Source organism: Anarrhichthys ocellatus, unplaced genomic scaffold (assembly GCF_004355925.1).
Source record: "Anarrhichthys ocellatus isolate YVR2014 unplaced genomic scaffold, GSC_Weel_1.0 scaffold1, whole genome shotgun sequence".
NCBI lineage: Eukaryota > Metazoa > Chordata > Actinopteri > Perciformes > Anarhichadidae > Anarrhichthys > Anarrhichthys ocellatus.
The window spans coordinates 6,367,165-6,388,434 of record NW_022280031.1 but is presented as its reverse complement, the minus strand read 5'-3'; the positions used below and the strand labels follow the sequence as shown (position 1 = coordinate 6,388,434).

At 41.6% G+C, this 21,270-nt stretch overlaps 2 protein-coding genes across 3 annotated transcripts; both read right to left on the bottom strand.

Moving 5' to 3' along the window:
* Positions 1 to 1,673: 1,673 nt before the first annotated feature.
* Positions 1,674 to 4,705, bottom strand: LOC116398859 (tripartite motif-containing protein 16-like). Its single transcript, XM_031875608.1, has one exon. The coding sequence runs from the start codon at positions 4,092 to 4,094 to the stop codon at positions 2,409 to 2,411; it is 1,686 nt and encodes a 561-aa protein (XP_031731468.1). The 5' UTR covers positions 4,095 to 4,705; the 3' UTR covers positions 1,674 to 2,408.
* Positions 4,706 to 7,291: 2,586 nt separating this feature from the next.
* Positions 7,292 to 19,981, bottom strand: capzb (capping actin protein of muscle Z-line subunit beta). Of its 2 annotated transcripts, XM_031878448.1 has the most exons (10): positions 19,747 to 19,981; positions 14,462 to 14,551; positions 12,288 to 12,409; positions 12,072 to 12,185; positions 11,843 to 11,984; positions 11,480 to 11,596; positions 11,337 to 11,402; positions 10,802 to 10,878; positions 10,328 to 10,429; positions 8,286 to 8,369 (listed from the first exon to the last, which is right to left on the bottom strand). In XM_031878448.1, the coding sequence occupies exons 1-9, from the start codon at positions 19,747 to 19,749 to the stop codon at positions 10,336 to 10,338; spliced, it is 825 nt and encodes a 274-aa protein (XP_031734308.1). In that variant the 5' UTR covers positions 19,750 to 19,981; the 3' UTR covers positions 8,286 to 8,369; positions 10,328 to 10,335. The 2 variants fall into 2 exon arrangements, with proteins under 2 accessions (XP_031734384.1, XP_031734308.1); XM_031878524.1 differs by lacking the exon at positions 10,328 to 10,429 and having other exon boundaries at positions 7,292 to 8,369; positions 19,747 to 19,976.
* Positions 19,982 to 21,270: the final 1,289 nt, after the last annotated feature.

The following is a 21,270-nucleotide window of genomic DNA, read 5'->3' as shown; positions in this document are numbered from 1 at the left end:
AAATTATGAAAAGTGGTAGCAGGCAAAGTCTATTCTGAATCCAAAGTTACAGGTCAGATATGCTACTGGTTTACACGACAGGAGTTTGGTGCCAGTATCTTACCACAGCAGCCTACATCGGACACACCGGAAGCCTGAAGTGAGGTTGAAAAGCTTGCAAATTCATCTGCCAATTTGCCAGATGATAGACCTTCACGTCAACAGGGAGCCCCCCAGGAAGCCTGACCAATAAAATAAAATAAAATACTTTACTAGAAATTTTGAGGAGTGGTTTTGCCTGTGGCTTACCTCAGAGCTGTCCAGCTGTCCTCTGTGGAGCATCTGGCTTCATCCACAACATGACACCTCAACATTGTAATTTATTGGAGAACTCTGCTGTGTTCCCGTTCCATCCAGCATTCTATTCTATTCTGTTCTATTCTCAAGGGCAGATAATGTCTCCTTTTATGAATTCACTATTTTCCAGTCCAGCGTTCATCATGTTTTCCATGGCACAGTTTTCACAAAACTCCACACATTATGACCCATTAGCAGTAATGATACAACACTGTATATTAAAAAAAATAATTTTGTCTATTGCTTCGCAGATATTTTAAATCATACATGCAACATGTCACAACAAAAGTTTAAGCTGTTGCAAGTAACTCCACAAATGATCCTTTTAACTTTGTTAAGCTGTCTATGTTTGCAAATCCATATTCAAATGCTAATATGTTGCATCCCGTGTACTGTGGTAATTATAGCCACACCCAAATCTCACCTGCACCTGAGTTTGGGAATTAGGCAATTGATGGATTTAAGACCTTAAAACTGTCCTGAACTGAATTATTTGGTGGATAATAGTTAAATACCTCCATCTCCTCCTCGGTGGTAGTTTTAGGCTGAACGTGACGCTCAGTCTCCAGCAGGTCCTCAGGTATTCAGCATTTTTAATGTAGGTAGTTCATTTTGACTTGGACATTTTAAAAGTAGCTCGCAAGTCGAAAAAGTGTGGGCACCCCTGCTCTAGTATTTCCATGTTGACATTGTGTTGCATGAATGAATGAGGCTATTCTTCAACTCTGTTCTCAATATTTCCAGTGATGATCCAGCTGGTAGACCGGCCATCAATCACTTTCTTATCAGTTACAATAAGCATTGCTGCCTGGACAAATATATGAAAATACATGAGGTCAGGTGAGAAGAGCTCTCTGTTCTGATGACACTTCGCTCATCAGGTACTGACGGCTTTCTTCTGCTCTACTTACGTTAGCTGCTGATGCTCAGTATACTGCCTGGAGCGCACTCTGCTCACAATGTTGGGCTTAGCAGAAATATAATAACCACACATCCCAGTGAAGGACCTAATGACAGCACGATACAGGTAAGTGACAGAGAAATACTAAATGTTTCTGAGACCTTAGCTTTTACTGAATTCAAAAAAAACTAAATGTTGGTTGTAAGAAGCGACACGTGATATAAAACTCTGCTCATTTCTCTGTGACACAGATGTTTTAGTGAGGACAGTTTAAAGGACAGAGACTGACTGACTAATGTTCTTCTGCTCTGAACATGAACTCTGTACTTTGTGGTGTTTCAGGAGGAAAACTGACTCAGTTATACTCTCATATTAGTTTCACATCTTCTCCATCAGCTTTGTATGAAACCCTGTAAATAAGACAAGAAGAAAAGACTTTGTTCATTCTTGAATCAAGAAATACTTTATTCATCATGTAAACCTTCAGTTTGTTCACATCCCATCAGTAAAGTCTGTTCAATGACTCTTGTTCAATGATTTCATGAACACGTTCACTTCATCCTCATAATCTATTTGTTTGACCAGAATCTCAGTTATGTAAAAGAGAATCATGAATGATTTACATATTGATTATGATTATAATAATTAGTTATATAATACATCATAGTACCTCTTTTGTACAACGATTAAGAAAACAACAAGAACAACATTTAATCTGTTATAGAAAATAAACATAATTTCACTTAAAGAAATCTTTACAAAGAGTGCTGAGAACTAAATCTCTTTGATAAAAGAAGCTCTGGTGATTTCTCTCTTTAAGAGCCATGCAGTGGAAGAGAAACAACAACTAACAAATACATCAATACATATATTTATCAAACATTTAAACCTCAGAGCAGTTTACATTTTCATGGAGAGAAATATCAGTTCAGGTCAACAAAGATCATCATGAGCAGTGATAGCCTCCATGGCTAAACAGACACAGAAAGGAGCTCCACCTAAAGACACTCAAACATTTACACAACAATAATGAGAAGATGTCAAAGTACCGCCCACAATATTTGATTGACAGCTGAAGAAAAATGAGCAATTAAGCGACAATGATGGAGACAAAATGAGTTTCAGGATTAAAGCACAAAAATTAATTTGCTGTTCCTTAAATCACTTCTAACTATTTGAGTTTACAGAACTCAGCAGTGTCGTCATAACCAAACATACAAAACCTGAGTCCAGCATAGAGAGGCTGAGTGAATGTGGTCTGGACTCTGTGGAGGAGAGTCATGGTTTCAGAGACGCTGTAGAAAGACAGAATACCTGCTCTGTGATCCAGGTACACTCCTACTCTGGAGGACTGAGGACCAGAGACGGGAGTTTGGATCTTGTTGTACCAAAATGTAAAAATGTTTTTGACACATAGTAACATCCAAGATTTGTCATTCAATCCAAATTTACATTCATGAGAGCTCCCTGTTCTGCTGATATTCTTGTATGCGACTGCTACATAAACTCTTTCTCCTCTCCACTCCACCTCCCAGTAACAACGTCCAGTCAGACTCTCTCTACTCAGGACCTGATAACATGAAGTGAATCTGTCTGGGTGACTAGAATAAGACTGTTGTTCTCTCATTAATGTTGCTTTTCTGTTCCCCTCAGATAATAACAGCAGTGTGTATGCTGTGTTTGGATCCAGTGTGATTTCACTTGAATATCTTAAGAACTCAGCTCTGGTCTTGGGCTCTGCTTGTGAAGGTGACAGTAAAACGTCCACTTCAGTCACTGCCAGTGAGACGTTTGTCCACTTCTCTCTCAGAACGTCCTGTAGTTTATCTCTGACTTCTGACACAGCCGCCGTCACGCCCTCAAAGTAGCTCAGAGGACGGATATCGATGCCGGACGAGTCTGTAGATTCTCTGAGTGGTGACAGTGAGGGGTAGTTGTGTAGAAACTGGTTGTGATCCTCTGTGTGTGAGAGCAGCTTCAGCTCAGCGTCGTTCCTCTTCAGCTCAGAGATCTCCTGCTCCAGCTTCTCCTGAAGCTCTTTGACTCGACTCACTTCACTTTTCTGCTGGGATCTGACCTGCTGCTTTACATCGGAGCTTCTTTTCTCCATGAGACGGATCAGCTCAGTGAAGATCTTCTCGCTGTCCTTCACCGCTTTGTCGGCGGAGCGATTGACGGCCTCCACCTCCTGTTGAAGCAGCTTCACGTCTTTCTCTCTGTCCTGGATTCTCTGCTGGATGTTTAGTCGCCTCACCTCCAGCTCTCTCTGCCTCTCAGTCCTTTCTGCTGCAGCTGAGACTGTGTCGTGGCCTTTGTGTTCCTCCACAGAGCAGAGATAACAGATACACTGCTGATCAGTACGGCAGAACATCTTCATCACCTCATCGTGACGAGAGCAGATGTTCTCCTGGAGCTTCTTGGAGGGGTCCACTAGCTTGTGTTTCTCAAAGACAGGGGCTTCATAATGAGGCTGGAGGTGTTTCTCACAATAAGAGGCCAGACAGACGAGACAGGACTTGATGGCTTTCCGTTTCCTTCCAGTGCAGAAATCACAGGACACATCTTCAGGTCCAGCATAGCAGTGATCAGCAGGAGCAGCTTGGAGTCCAGTCTTCTTCAGCTCATCCACTAAAACTGCTAACATGGTGTTTTTCAGCAGGACAGGCCTCGGTGTGAAGGTCTGCCTACACTGAGGACAGCTGTGGCGTTTCTTCACATCCTCTTCATCCCAGAAGCTTTCAATACAGTTCATGCAGTAGCTGTGTCCACAGGGAGTAGTCACCGGATCCTTCAGTAGATCCAGACAGATGGAACAAAAGAAGGTTTCCCGATCCAGCTGAACTCCTTTCTGCGCCATTTCACCTCTCAGTAACGACGACTGTCTGAGTTTCACTTCACTAGAAGCGACTCTGCTTTGACTTCTGATCTGAACAACATGTGTTTGTTCAGTGAATGGAGCCTGTCAGCTCTATCGCTTCACCACCATGTTGGTTACACCGATCGTTAAAACTGTAGATCTGAAGGGGAGGGAACAAGGAAATATGTGCACAGGGTGGAGCGGCTGTGTTTGAGAGCAGGAGGAAGAAGGAGTGGTTATCAAGCTGTGGTTCATTCCAGGAAGAGGAGCAGCGCTGTGAATGTGAACTTTGTTTCCTCATTTACAAACAGAGCCTCGGTTAAAACCTGCTCCACGTTTGAAAACATTTCATTTCTTTAGTTGTTAAATATTTCTTGTCTCCTCAGAGGAAGAGTTATAGACAAACATGAAGCCATCAAAAGCCTAATTCTCTTAAGTTTTCTTTTACTGCTTATAAACAGCTGGCTGACAAAAGACTTGTCAAATTAAACTAATATGAAACATTTAAATTGCTGTATAATACCTTTCTCTCATATTTAATGTTAAACTTTTAAACATTTGTCTCAAAAGCAGTGGCGGGCTGTGCATTTTATACCTGGGCCTTCACTGCTGTCCTGCAGCTGAAATACTACCTTATAACCTCATGATGGCGCCACAGCTATACGGTTATTATTCGTTTCTAGGGCTGTAACTATATACGTATTCGTATTAAACCGTTCGGTACGAGGCTTACAAACCGAACAATACGTTTGAATAATACTAGTGCATTTGGAAAATGCAGAAGCTTAAATTGTAGGAAATATAATGTTTTCTGCGCTCATGTAGGAGACGACGGTCTGTGTGACCTCTGAACCGGAACAAAAAAAACAAAAAAACAGCTCCGCAAGTGTTCTGGGAGGCTACGCTAACTAGCTTAGCGGGAAAACAACAGCAACACGCATTCTGCTACACACTCAAGGGCACGGGCCATTCAGATATTAGATGTAAAAAAAACAAATGCAGTTGACTTACCAAATACTGTAAAGACAAACTCCTTGCTCCTTTCTTTGTTGGCAAAGAGTTTCATCCCAGTTAAATCCCAACTCACAAATCTGTTTCTCCTCCTTATTCAGCCATTGAGTTAAAAAAAAACAAAGCTAGGTAAAAAATAATAATAATCTACACCAAGAAAAATGCAAAAAATGTCATAATTTCTTCCATATCTTTCAATTTGAACTCTTACTAGTCCGACTAAGCCTCTGCTTAGGTTTCGTTTTCCAATAGTCACGTGCTCGCCCACTGACCAATCACAGCACACGCTGCACCTCACTGCAGCGCTGCACCTGGAAGCTGAGCTGTGTGTTAATGCAGATGTAGCTGTAGGCCAGCTAGCAGGCTCTGGCACTTCAAAGAATACGCCCAACATGTCAAACTAAAGATCCGATTGGTTGAAGACTATGACAATCAACAATATCGTCCCCATTCACTTAAACTGCACATGGATGCACTTGTGAGTCTGCAGGCCTCGGGCCTCTGTTCTTACCTAGAGACACAGAGGTGAGATCTGATTGGATAAAAGCTCTCCTTAAAACAAGCTGCACTGGAAGCAGAGCAACTGAGGAAGACAGTAGCTGTGCAATGAGAAAATAAGATAATGGGAAAAATATTTTTATAAATTATAATACATGTAGTGTATTTAAGAAAAATTATCAAATTATAAAATAGCTCTAACTTTGTGATTCTGTTTAGGCCAGCAGAGAAGGCCTTGCAGGCCCTGACGGCCCACCACTGAATATAATGTTAACGTTACCGGCAGCTTGCTGCTGCAATATAACGTTAACGGTAGTGGTGTAACGGATCACGGATCGATCCGTGATCGGTTCGGATCACACCTCACGGTTCGGATCACACCTCACGGTTCGGCACACTTGTGAACCGCAGATTAATTGATTTTTTTTTTTACAGTTTAATCATTATAGTGTGTAATAAAGTTTTACTGCTGCTGCTCCTTTTCAAGTAACAAGTCCCTGAATATCAATGCAGTGTCAGTGGACAGATATATAAAGCAGTAGTGTGTTCACGTGAATGGAGCGTGTTAGGCTTTTTTGATGCTGTAGACATTGGCTGTTTTCTTTCAATATTGATCAAAGGACGAGGGTATCAACAAACCTCATGTTGCACTTAAACAGAATTGAGTATTCTTGAATGTTTTTTATTTATTAATTTCATTTCAAATTGGACATCTTCAATATTTTTGTTTTCATGTAAGACTATAGCCCAAAGTTCTTTGCTTTAAGTGTTTCTTGAAGTTCTTTAATTAATAAATGGTTAGCAAAGTTATACTTGTCTCCTCCCCTTGCTGATCCAAACCGTGACTCAAGAACCGTGATCCGAACCGAACCGTGCGGTTTGTGATCCGTTGCACCCCTACTGGACACCAATATCAAAAATAGTAGCATACTGTTTGCCTACTGACAAAAGTAGACTAAACTTCACACAACATTACCTAAATGTAAGATTTAAAGTTAGTGTCTAGTTTGGTATCACCTGCCACCGTCTCTTTTCAGTTCATCACGCCAGACTTTATTGCCCAGCTTCCCATTCACCATCCATCTCTCTTAACAATCCCAACACACATTTAAAACCTGATTGCACCTATCCAGAGATGAATCACAAACCTGAAACCATTGCAGGCAAAACCAGCACGAAAAGTTAACAACCGAACATGCTAACCAACTCAACACCAACATTGCTGCTACGTGACGTGACGTGGGTGTTTCAACAACAGTCTGATCAAAGTACTCTCACCAGCAAACTATTTACATTTTAAGATGCCAATGTGATCCGTTTTTGGGAGCTCCGATAGCCTCGCAGTTTTTTTTTCAGCTGAAGGAAAAAAGGAGAATGTTAAAATGATTTTCAATTACATTAGTTTTCAATGATTTGAAAATTGGTCAACTTTTTCCCAGGTTTTCCAGGACGCGTGGAAATCATTGTTACTTTTAAAGAGTAATTGTACCAAAAATTATAACTAATCTTATAAATATACTTATTACAATAACTGGGCTTTGCTACTTTATAGTGGGTTATAAACAATAATTACATAGTAATATTCTGCTTATAAATACTTAGCAAGGTGAGTACAATGGGAATGTAGTTTGTCAAGTTGTCCACTAGCTGTACTGTGCCTTACCTCAAACAATGAAGAAACAAATAAGGAGCTTTTTACTGTTTTTATTGTTGCTGGAGGCTCTAATACAATATGAATCATAAGCTTTACAAAATAAAAACAAAACAAAAATACAACAAAAAGATTCCCCTCAAAAATGGAAACAGAAAGGTTTCCACTGAGACACAATGACAAACTGTGACCCCCAACAAAGACGTAGTAGGTGAGGAGAGAGAAAAGTTGAATAAGCTGAACAGAGGGGAGGCATGTCATGTTATACACAGTGTAAGGGGGGGGGGGGGGTTGTTGACGTTGTGGGTGTAATCACCCGGTGATTATAACAGTCCATCCCCCATGTTTGATAAGTCCACATTTCCACTCACTGCAGCCCCACACAGGCTCACATGCATGCGGACAGAGTGGAGTAAAGAGTAAAAAGATTGTAACACAAACCGAAGGCCGCCCTCGTGGTTACACGTTCAATAACCATAAGAATGAAAGTTATACACCGACAGTAATAATTTTATACAAATATATCAGGGTGGTGTCGTAGACAAAAGTAGGTGCTTGAAATAAATTTGATGTACATAATAATGACAGCCCCGTCGAGCCTACGCCACCTACAGCACCGTGTCCGTTTCGAGGAAGAGGAAGAGCTGGGCCAAAAATCAATCACATCAGCTGTGAGAATATGTGGGATTATTACTACAATGACCCTCACACTGTAAGATTATCATTAACTGTGGTAATACTATCATCATATCCATAACATGGGAGAGAAAAGAGAGGGGTGAAGAGAGACAGAGGGAGCGCGAGTGAACGTGGCAGATGAGATGCATGAAAACAAAACCAGACGGAAAAAAAACAAAAACAAATAAAAAGCTATGCATTTTCTCCTTTTTAGTTTTTTCACAAACAAACAAGAGTGCAGCAGTGAAACAGGCGTGGAGGGAGAGAAGTAAAGAAACAGAGAAAAGATGGCGGAGATGAGGCAGAGAGAGTGAGAGACGGAAGAAAGAAACAAAAAACAGTAGCAACTCTAGCTGGTATGTTTGCGTTTGAGTGCCTCCATCAGGTCGACCTTCAGAGCCTCCTGCTTTGACTTGTCAGCCAGAGTCTGAACACTCCTGTGTGAGAGAAGACAAAAAGAGAAGAAAAACAATCAGCACCTACAACATCAAAATAAGAAACAACAACAGCGAGAGAGACCGGAAAAGTTTCTCCAGCGAGACAGAAACACTGTAAGTTCAAGAGCAACGTTAGACAGACAGCACAGTCCAACTCCTGTGTGGAGAGAAGATGGTGAGGAATATGCATCATCATCACACATCTGTACACACGGCACACATTCATGTCAGGCAAAGAAAAACCAACAGTTAGTGATGTCATGCTGTTGAATCATGTGCTTTACCTGCCGACACGGTCTTGTAGCAAGACTCACTAATCTTTAATTATTTTAAGATGAATAATTAACTGAGAATTATGTGCCAATATAAAATCGAAATCTTCATGGTAACACGGAGTGAGTAGTTGATATATGAAAAGTCATTTTGTGGGTAAAGGAAAATTCTGCGTTTCTGAGGAAAATAATTGTTTTAAACAGAGGAGTGTGTCAGAGCACTTTGTCCTATCACTCCTCTGACAGGACAAAGTGCTGCACTCACAATCAACACACCGTTTAAGGAAACCTTATTTGGGCAACAAACTGCGAAACATCAGGGGTGGTGACTGCTTTGAAAACTCGGACATGGTTTGTGCGTCGCTCCCTCAGAAGGTTCGTCTGTTAGACTACAAGGTAAACAAAACATGCACAACATGGCTGCACAGCTGCTCAATGTTCAACAAAATGTATTCATAAAGCATACAGTCCCACATACACACTCAAGAGTCACCCGAGAGCCTGAACCCTCACACGCACATAAAATACATCTGACCATCTGATCCTGGAGGACACATCGTCTGTCAGCCTCAGTTTAGAAGCTAAATGAACTAATGAATCTATTGGTACCAGCCATGTTAGCTTGTTGGGAAGGAGGCTGAATGACTCTTCAAAGTTCGGCTTCGGTGAGGGAAACTGAACGCGCATAGAACATTTTAAATGTTTGGTTTAACATTGTTTTAGTTGTATGGTTTTATTTTGGTCCAGGAAATAGTTTACATTTTGGGGAGCAACTTGTTTGAGTGTAACCCAAACCACAAAGGGACAAAAAAAAAAAAAAAAGGTTTAATGAAATCTTAAGTATAGAGGTAAAAATGAAACAAGTATGGTTTACATTTGATACTACCTTGTCATTTGCAAGTGCCTTCATTTCAAGTGTTGATTGTTAAAAGAAATGGTATTTTCGGAGGGGTCCCTTGACCTTACACCTTTAAAGATATCTAATGAAAATGAGATTTATAGGTACCTTAGACATGCCCAATTTATAATAACCCCATGCAGTTTGAGGCAAAATCCATGCAGTTGTTTGCGTGCAGTAAAACTGTATTATTTTTGGCGATTCTTAAAAAGGTGTGTTTGAATATTTCTGCATACTGGGGTCTCTAAACAGTCTTGGATGACATACGTGTGATGACGTTAGTCCCCATAGCAGACATTTTTATTAAACTGTATAAAGTGACGTGTTGTGACCAGACTTTTCTGATTTGTATCATCTTCTACTTTACGTTCACAGTTGGCTTGTTGTAGATAAAAGCTGTATTTACATCTCAACAAACAACCGTCTTGTACAAAACGCCCCACGCGCCTAAGATCTAACTATGTTTAAAATGTGATCAATAGCAATATCTAAGACAGTTTTCGAGGATAGAACCAGGAGGAGAGTTCAGACCATACTTCAGTTTGAAGGTCACCGCGTTTGGTGTTTTTAGAAGTTTAAAAAGTGTGTTGAGTGAGCGGCTTTCTTTGGAAATATCAAAGATGTGTCTGAAGTAAATGAATATCTTCCTTCCTTAAAAGTACTGTGCACCATCAGAGAGTGAGCACCACGGACGGAGCAGTGAGGAATGAGCAACATTGTCCCGTGTTGGTTTTGTACTTACTCATACACACTGAAATGCACACAAACACACACATGCCAGGTTGTACCTCTGACCCTAGTCAATGAAGATCTGACGCTGGGTGAGGACCTGCGACAGCTCCTTCTGGAGCTGCCGGTACTTTTGGTTATCGGGCAAAGACTCAATAGATCTGCAGCACAGAGGAGAGGCAGCAGGGAAGGAGAGGTGACAGAGGATGGACAGACAGTGAGAAGAATGGCAGCGGAAGGCAATAAATAAATAAAATAGGATCATAGGAGAGGGATGGGGAGGAGGAGGTTAAGCGAATACAGAAGAAATTCAACTGAAAAGAGGGGAAGCAAAGGTAGGTTTCAAAAAAATTTAAAATGACAGAAATTGACAAAAGATGTAAGAAAATGTCTGCTGGACAGGTCAACAGACGGTGAAGCAGAAGAAAACGGACTCTTCTCTCAGTAAGACCGGTACAACGGACCCGGCTGACTGGAAGTCCTGTAAAAGGAGAGAGGGAGGCAAGTCATGGAAGCAGCTCATGTAGTGTTACCTTAGGCCGTTGACGATGTCCTTGGTCTTCCCAAAGTAGATTTCATTCAGTGTGGAGCGAATCTTGTTCTCCATATCCTGGAACGCAAATCAAAACATTCTTAACTTTAAGTTCAGTTTATTCTCCGGTTATCAACGACAACATTGTTCGATAATTACTTCATGTGTGTGAAATGTGCTGAACATGATGCACAGTGACACTGGTATTTCTTCATTAGTGTTGCACTATTGCACAGACATGCATTTCCGTTACTAGAAATACCTGTTATTACGATACAATACAAACCAACACTAGTTGGTTTAAGACTAGTTTAAGACTACACAGGCCGGCTTCATCTGCAGGGCGGTGTGATTACCGGCCTAAACATAATAATGGTGGTGTAGACAGGAGATACAATATAAAGTATGCAACTATTAAATCCCAATGAGGATCTGCAGAACCCTGTGTAGGAGACCTTTTCTTGAGAAACATTACATTGCAGGCGAGTTGAATTAATGCTAAGCAGTCAAACACGCAGGACATCAGATATACTGACTTCGACAAGGCGGCCAATGTTGGCGATGTGGGGTGAGGACTCTCCAACTGTCTCGTCTTTTTCCATCTGTGAAACGATGAGACAACACGTTGAGTTAATGGATGACCACAGACGTGTCAGGAGTGGTCTAGTCCAACACGTACCTGTCTAGTAAGACTGCCGCCCAGGTTCATGGTGCCGGAGCCGGTCTTGGTTGTCTGGAGCCACAGCATGACGGTGGAGGTGAGTTTGTAGTGAGCAGTACGACCGCTGGACTTCTCCTGCTCGCACAACAGACACAGCAAGCAATGAGACAAGACTCCAGACTAAACCTGGAAGTGTTGCACCGCATCGCAGTCTAAAGATGTATGACGCCTCGTCTGCTACATGTAACTGATGTTAACCGTCATCTGCAAATGTCATGCACAGTTTTCGTCTTTACTCGTTCTGACTCCCTCTAAGAAAACAAAAAGTCTGGGCGGGATCAAATTCAAGTGTCAACCTATTTCGCATCAGCTGATTCTCACCTGCACCTCCACCACATGGATGGAGTCCCAGCACCCTTTGATCTTCTTGGATCCATCCCCGGCCTTCTTGATGAGAATAACTCCAGCGAAGCCATGATCCAAGTCCCAGAGGTACACAGAGGACACGCCGCCCTCAAAGTACCTGAAAAAAAACACATCAAAAGGTCACAAGAGGGCAACGCTGACCGGTTATTAAAACTTCCCACGAGGTTGCCTCCTTGGAACTCACAGGTCTCTGTACTGGTCAAAGGCGTTATTAGCTTCGACCTCGAGTTTCCTCAGGCGAGCTGAAGGCATTGCACCGTCTTCAATGGGAGGTTCATACTTATTACTCCACGGGGATCTGGTGATTTTAAAAAGGACATTACAAAACCCATTAAAAGCCAAGGAAAACGTTTCAGTCACTGCCTTTGGTCCATGAATGAAGTGCAGTCATAAACTCGACCTGTAGGAGTCGCCGTCTCGGTTGTAATCGCAGAGCAGATAGTCTTTCCCCACCACCTTGTCCCGGGCGATCTTCAGGGGCTGGTCCACAGAGGAGAGGAGGTCCTCACACAGACTGGGCACCTGGACACACACGGAGAGAAAAAAGCTCAACATCAACACACTGTTCTCCACAGCACGGATACTTTCATGTGCTCAGCCGCAGAAACTTATGCAAAAGTTTGTAACACATCTCCTCAGACACGTTATTAAAAGTGCTCTGTTTGTCTTGAAACATATGAGCAAGATATTTTGGCCAGTGCAGACTTCCTGTACGAGATGCCAACTTCTAAAATGTGCAGGACTGAAGGACCAGAGTAGACGGCAAAAACAAAAGCAGCCTTGTGTTTAATCCTCTCATTCTGGTCAAAAATGAACTGGAACTTCATGTCTTTCACATTCCAGCTCCAATCAATGAGCAGAGGTTACAGAATCAACGGGAAACATAATCTAAAGGATAAGGTGGTACAAATTACTTCTCACAGACTGACATCTCTCTCTATTCCATCCCTCTTTATGTCCTCCAACATCAGAGTACAGACACAAAGGAGGCACTGTTTCCCTAAAAAGAAAATCCCCCCGAACACACACCTGGCAGCCCAGACTGATAAGACAAGGGAAGGACGGGGGGGGGACACAAAGCCCAGTGGGAAGAGTGGTAGGGGAGAAAATGGAGAGCAGATAGGACGGGAGAGATGTGGGTAAAACAGGAAGGAAAGACGTGATTTCAGGTGATTCTGAGTCACCAGGAAGAGTTTGAGCAGAGATGGTGGAGCCAAATAGTGCCTGGCAGTGGAGGTGATTGACAGATGCGCTAATAGGCGCTAACAACCGGACACAGTGAAATGGGTGAGGAGAGAGAGACGAAGCCCGGGTAGAGAGAGGTTAAAGGTGAGGGAGGAGGGAGGTGAGAACACATATGCCCACAAAACAAGGTGTCATGCAAACAATGGTAAAAGTGTGGTTTGATTGCGTGTCTGATTTTGCTTAATTTGTCGGAGTCAGCTGGCACTGCTCTGTTAAAATCCACCAAACAGGTCTAACAATTTCAAAATGTTTATTAAAAACAGAAAAATGTAGGAAGGAAAGAAATGATTCATTTACAAGTTATTAAAGTGTTGCACTGAGGATTTACAAAAAAAAATAAATAAATAAAACTTCTTTTGCTACATCAAATGCTAAAAATAGCCTCAGTTACCCAGATGTCACCCTGATGTGCAGCAACTGTCACATTGAAACAAGATCAAAACCACAAGAGGCCCGCCCCCCCCCGGCTTCTGGTCGGTGAGTCGATTGGTTGGTTGACGAGCTCTTCTCCGTCCAACCACTGGTGTTGCTTTATTAAAGAAAAAAGTGCTTCTTACTACATCATCTATGAGGGCGGGAAGGAAGTGTGTGTGTGCGTGTGAGAGAGAGAGAGTTAGCTCATATCTGTATTGAAGGGTAACACGTTTTGCTGCCGTTTTTTCAACAATAAAGAACAATGTCATTTAAACTACTTAGCCTTCATCTTCCCACTACAGTGGGTGGGGAAGAGAGAGGTCGGCTTTGAGTCGGTTATCATTCAAGTATAAAATAATGAAGTTAAAATAACAAAATAACGGCGCTACCGGCCGTTAACGGAGGCTCCGTTGAGTTATATTATGATGCGAAGGTAAATTATAACGTGATCATGATGTGTTGAAACGTAATCTTGAATAAATACAGTTGTTTGAAGGAGATGTTTTTACAGCAATATAAAACAAGATATTCAAGGAGGAGTTACACCCGTTAAACTTTATTTTTGACACACTGGTATCGGATCGGTACAAGTTTAGGTATCAGAATAAATATTGGGAAAGAAAAAATGGTTTTGGAACAATTTTCAATTTGAGTTAGAATGTGTCCGTTATTATCAATTTAGAAAACAATTGTTTATTACTATATCTCGCTATTTGATTTCATTGAAAGACGATAAGTTATCATATTTAATTATCAGCCAGCCCTATTCAGAGACCGACTGTGGTCCAATATATAACTTAAAGAAGTGTGACCACCTCCTCATGTGTGAGGTGGACTGTGAGGGACACAGCCGGCTCTCTGCCTGCGTGTCCCCGTAAAGAAACCAGAGAGGACGAAGCAAAGACAGTAACTCACCAGGTCGATCAGGTCGCTGAGGTTCTTCTCGATCTGCTGAGGAGGCAGACGCCTCATCAGGTCCAGAGCACAGTCCAGCTGCTGGTCGTTCTGAAAACAGAGAGACAACGGTTACAACACTGTACGATCACTTTATAGTTAAACACATCAGCTCAGAGCGCCACAGCCCGGCAGCTTCCCTCCACACTCACATTCAGTGTGTTACTGTATACTGGTATGTTTCAACTGACCACGTTTCAAACAACTGTTCCAACAACGTGGAGCTCGTGAGGCAATTTGACAGATTTAAAAATCTCTTAGTTGTTTCTAAAGGCAGAAAGAGAGTTACTCATAAAACATTCTGTCCTGTAAAACCATGTACGTCAGAGCTGAAGTCAAATATTTACTATTCAATAATTGATAATACTTTTCTTTTAACAGAGCAAAGTTACAACACTATCAACTTGTTCTGTGTTTCTCACTACAGCTGAAGTAGAAAGCCAACAGATCCAGCTGTAATGATGTAAGACAACAATATTAATCGTTTCATCATATTTAAAAATTGGTTTCACATTTAAGTGGAATGTAATGTCCTGAAAAAAAGCTGCTTTCAATTAGTGTTTACATTCTGGAGCACTTGGTCTTTATTATAACGTCATAGATCGGTGATGTTTATTGGTATATTACACCTGATCAAATTCCAGTAGGTCTTTTTTAATTTTATAAATGGCCAGCTGTATAAAATGCTCATACTCGCACTCGAGATTGACAGTGTTGCAAGAAAAAGAAACAGAGTGGCACAAAAATTATATATTTGCAGTAAGTGTTAGTGATGCTCCCCTCAGTGAGGCCCAGCAGAGAGTAGAGTAGTAGATTATACCTCTCTAAACTTCTGCTGTTTGACGAGTTCATTTGAACTTCAGTATTATGTTGATGCTGAGGATTAACAAGGTTTTGTTCAAATCCAGAATCTTCCTGCAACAACACTAAACACTAGTGCCGGGGTTTCCACAGTCCCCCGTGTGCCGTCTTGTCTCGAGTACATTATAAATCAAGTGGGAATCTTCCATTTCAGGTTATAACCTTTTGAGTACAAAATGTCCTCTTTGAGTTACTGTCCCTCTTCTGCAGCTCAACAAGTCAACACTGCCTGAGAAAACACAAACTCTTGTACTGAAAATACGTCTACTAACTCAGACTGCTGAAGCTTCACCATATCGTCACATAAACTCTGAAATGTTGTTTTAACGGAGAATAAGGACTATGGATTTTTTACCCCATCACTTACTTTGTAAGCGCATTAAGAGGTTCTCTCTTAAGGGCCAGTAGAAACAGGAGGAATGATTACATTAGACAAAACCTGCTTCCATTCATACGGGCACCTGACTATTGTTTAAAGACACACTTGAAAAATTGTGAACCTAATTGTGAAAAGCCCTGCTGTGCTAATGAGGAGGCTCTCGATTACTGTGCACTGTGCAGTTGTATTAAGTAGGAACATACACGCAGGTATTGGATCAGGACTGAGTATTGGTATGCTCTCTATAAATAATGACCACCACAATGATAAAGGCCCGCTACATTCTGGACGAGGGTATGAGAGGAGCTGCTGTGGAGGAAATATCCACACCCTTGCAGGCAAACTCTGCTTGCACTGAGAGACGACAGACAACGTTTCCAGCTCAGCAGACTGAATAGCACTCATGATTTGTCATGCGTTACAGATGAAAGAGCAATTGTGAAAAGTTTGACCTCATTGCATTTCACAGTGCAGAAAACTATCCAACTATCTAACATGTGGCTCGTCTGAACATATCCAAATAAGTGAGGTCGGTGAAGATAGTCCATGAGCGGTCAAAGGATGCGTTCATCTGGCTGTGAGGCGTGTGTCACGGAGCACAGGCGGCACATTTGAGTGGAATCGCTATCAGCTTATCGTCAAACAGCAGCAGGTAGTGTGGCAGAGGAAGAGTCGTACTGAGGTGAACTACAAACAGGTAAATGTCAACACTGTAACTTATAAAAATGAAGTTTGGCCTCTTTGGTTATCTACATAAACTGTACATAAGAAGTGGGCGTAGTCATCGTGACGTAGTCACCGTGACGTCACCCGTTGGTTAGTGGACTGCTGTTATGAAGCTTCGAGTCGGCGATTTTGCCGTCGCCATCTTTGAATGCGGCCATTGGCATTTTTTCCCCCGTAACCGATGAACGGAAGTTACGATATTGGGATTGCGGACGAGGGAAATTAGCGGCAGCGACCTGTCAATCACAGTATGCCCGCCCTAAAGCATACTCCGCTCTATGGTCTGCTTGATTCTAAATGAGACCATAATTTACTAAATGAACAGCATCCTGTATAGACCATAAACTCATGTTTACTGAGGTAATAACTCAAGTGAGAAGTAGAGTCATTTTCTCATAGACTTCCATACAATCCGACTTTCTTTTGAATCCGGAGGAGTCTCCCCCTGCTGGTCAGTAGAGAGAATGAAAGTTTTAAGACACTTCCGCATCGGCTTCACTCGGCAGAACCGGAGGTTGCTGCCTAGTTTTATATGTTGCCAGCAAAAGTTAAGTAGCTTTTTAATTTGGCACCAGACAAGTAGAATATATAACTTTACAAGACTCTAATATTTATAATGCTCTTGGAACATGGGGCGTTTTGTTTTGTTTGTAAAGGACTCTTGACGTTTTAGTGCGTCAGCTAAGTTAACCCAAAACATCTGCTCTCACATCACTGACTAAGGGCATCAATCTCTGACCCGATCTCCTTCCACACAGACATCCTGACCGACCAGTAGGTGCAGTGACAGTAGAATAGTCCCTCATCCGTCCCACATGGTGATCACTGTCAAACAGTCTTCATAGCAGAAGAAATGAACTGAACAAATGGACGTTTGGAAGGCATGAGTTTCAGAGTTTCTCACAGGAAATTGGTGAAACGTGGCCACATGTGTTTATCAAACTAACTTCAGCCTGGGGGTGTGTGACCCACAATGCATTGTCGAGTGTTTTTCTCACACATTAGAACCTGATGGCTGATCGTGTCTTTTTGGGCCTGCTCCCAGCATCGTGACATGAAGATCTGATTAATTACTGCAAAGCGAACGAACGATGTGACTGATCAATCAAACCATATTTAAATGTAAAACACTAACTATCAGTGTAGGAACTGAAGGTAGGTTTTGTAGAATTGACAGAAATACTGTGAAGTGTGTTTTGTAACAAACACTAAAAACCTCACTATCATCACAATGAGCCCAAAACTCATTCAGAATCTTCAATACAGCCTTTTGGTTACATGTTTGAGTTGTTTACTGAGGATTGTTTTGTTATGTACTTAGTCACCCAGACTCAGCTCATGTTTGAGAGTCAATGTCCCCAATAAACTAGTTTGTGAAGCAGCTGGCTAGTCTTTAACTCTTGCAGATAAACATTCCTGTATGTTTTATCCAGAAGGAAACATTTCTTTAACAAAACAGTCTTCCTTTTACTGTGTCTTTGTTGTGTAGCAGTTTTATGATAAATTAAATGTAAAATATTTCACTCATCAGAAAAGACAGGACTGCATTGCTCAGCCTTCCCCCAAGAATTTCTGTTTCTCTCCCTTAACTGTGCAGCGAGCAGCAGGACATTAGTGAGCACTGAGCAGGGGAGGACAGACCAGCCACAACATGAAACTCTGGGGAATGTGTACGAAGATTTAGGAAGTTGAGTAACACTAGAGGGACAACCCCATTATTAAGCTAAGCCTAACAGGTAACTATGCCTCATTCATTTTCATCTGAGCATTATCAGACAGTGCCATAAAAGTCACTACTACAGAATTAAAATGTTTTTACAGTAACTGAATTAAGGTCAACTTTAATGTTGTGTAACTGTGTTTACCAACTTGTGGTCACTTATAACGTGTCATTACAAACATCACAATCGGTATGAAAGCCCAGAGATAAAATTGTTTTTTTGCCCCGTTACATTATTTGTTATACTCATTTTATTCACCTCCCTTTTAGATGTTGACAAAACTCTCCACCGTAGCTTATCTATGAAGTGACTCCTGTTAAGTGCAAAAGCCTGACAGAGTGTACTCATGCAACTGCTTGCTGGTAAAAGGGCAATGACATGTTATAAAGTAGAAAACCCTTTTTCCATAAACATTTTCCTAAAGGATGACCCTGACCATAATAGAAATTTCGAGGCAAAGTCTCCCGTGCCATTTCCTCTCCTCTGAGTTGCTTTTTGCCCGTCTTAAAATCTCTCTCAGCTGATGAATCAGTCTGCACCATCAGACACCTGCGCTCCTTGACACAGTGTTTACCGGTGCTCCTGTCTCTGTGTAAACAATAGCTCAGACCAACAACCCCGGGGTCAGGGGAGGCGGTGAGGCTCAGCCAGCAGAATGGATGAGGTGAGGCTGATGAGATTGGGCGACCATGGAGAAAAACCAGCTGCTCTTCCAAACTCAGGCATAAGAAAATGTAGTCGTTACTACAAAAACACACCGTTGTGCTCCATTATGCAAGAACAGCTCAAGTCAAAAATGTACTCTCTCTCTCTATATATATATATATATATATATATATATAGGCAACAATATTTTTCAAGCATACACACATGATCAATTACTGCGATGTCAATGCCATATAAAGTTATTAGATAGGAAAATGTTTTTAAAAACAAACATGCAACAGTAACCAATAACTGCTGGTATGATTTGAAGGGAATGTCAGAGTTTAACATGTCCCTATATCCAAAGTTAAGATCAAACTCGTCGGGCAGGAAAAGATTGAGGAGGTTGACAGCTTGTCGTAGTTAGGAATAGGAGGAGCAAGCAGTCTTATTTTAGCTACAGGCAACCAAGGGCTTGACTATATTAGCCCGTATGTGCGTGTGTGGTGCACGACTGGATAACTGTGTGTGTGCGTGGGAGGGGGGGCACACCTTATATTAAGACTTCACTGATACTATACACGATCTTGCAAACCCAAAACATCCTGTGCTAACTTCATGCCTACGGGGGATCTAGCTTGGCTAGCTACTAGCTAACTAGTTGGAAGAAACAGCTGCTAGCTTAGCCTCGGAGCTAATTCATTGGTATCTGGTACGGGGACGTTTTGCAAACACAGCAACTTAGATGTGTGTCGGTGATTTATACACTTGAATCCCCTGCTGCTGCTCTCAGGTTACCACCCAGCACCTCCAGCTAGCGTTAGCCTAGCTTAGCACCGCTAGCCGTTAGCAGCAGCCCCACCAAAACCCTCTTACCCCGTCCCTGTCTCCTGCAGCTCTACCGCGGCCCTTACCATGTCTGCGGCGGTCTCGGCGGGGCAGGGGAGCACGATGACTGTACACCTTAGCTTTACTACGGTTCAAAAGATCACTCCTCGCGTCTCTTCTTCTTGTGTTGTTTTTATAGTCCCCCACGGAAGCTGTTTTGTTCGCCTCTCCCTCACTGAACCCAGCCCTGTCAGCGAAATTCACTTCCTCAACCGGGCTACAGGAAGGAGGCTGCAGTCAGAAAACACAGGCCTCGGTTGCACATCCGGGTCACTCCGGGCTTTCTCTGCAGCAGCCAATAGCGAAGGTGCAAGAAAGGCATTGCCAAGTATGGAAAGAGAGGAGTGGTGCAGTAAATGTGCACTCAGCGGGCAGGAGATAGACAAATACGCTGAATATAGTTGAAAAAAAGCCTTGCTCGACCAACGATGACTGGAAACTGCTGTTAATGCAATGTTTACAGAATTTTACTCCTTTTATTAATTTTATTTTAAAATGTCAGCAATTATGCAAATCAAAATAATGTATTCATATTCCTGTTTTTTACATTATATGTTCTACCTTTATTTCTGATCTAATCCTTTTAATACACACATATCGTCTGACATGAGACAGACATAAGTATAATTATAATTCCTTTATAATACATTTATTTTTTATTTCCCTTTGTCATTAAAGATTTTTGTATCAGTCAATGACGCCATATATAGTAGTCTCTTTATTTCACTATTACTTGCTTTATATTTTGTTTTATTTATATGTATAAGCTCGTATTCTGAAGACTCCCTCGGGTTTAGTTTGATTGGTTTTAAATGGAATAGCAATGTACCTTTGTTTGTATTATGCAACAACGACGCAAGTATACAAGCAGGTGAAATGAATGAATGGATTTTTACAATACCTAAATGTGTTGACGGTGATGATCGATCATGGTTAATGGGCTGTTGTGGTGGATTTGGCGACATCTATAGTAACTGGTGGTTCATTAATGCTTTTTAAAAAATATCAAAACAGAATGAAATGAGTCTTTGTAATGTAAAATCATGTCTACTGCTGATTGCAACGTTAATCAATACCCAACTCTTTCACCTGCCATTGAGTTAATGTGTTGGTTTGCTGGTGTTCTCCCTCAGGATTAACCAACACTTAGTGAGTCATTATTCTGGTTGGATAGAGCTGCAGACTCATAACTTTGGATGATAAAATGCACAACTTGTATATTTTTTTTAAGGATCAAATGTGCTATCATAAGTATGATTTTTAATGTTGTACATCACATATGTGAAAGTTTCCCTACTTATTGACAATAGGTAAGGTCATTTCTCCCCACAGTCTGGGTTAATGTCTTTCGTGTGACAATTTTTCAGGGGTTAGTGAGCAAGTATATCTTTATTATTGTTATTTATAGATATTTCTGATTTATTTATAAAATTCTCCACATCAAAGACACCACCGCATTGTTCAAATATGCGTTCTGCCCTGAAGCTGCATGTGCATCCTGGATTGTTTGTAAATGGGCAACCTGCCTGTACACCCCTCCAACATCTGTA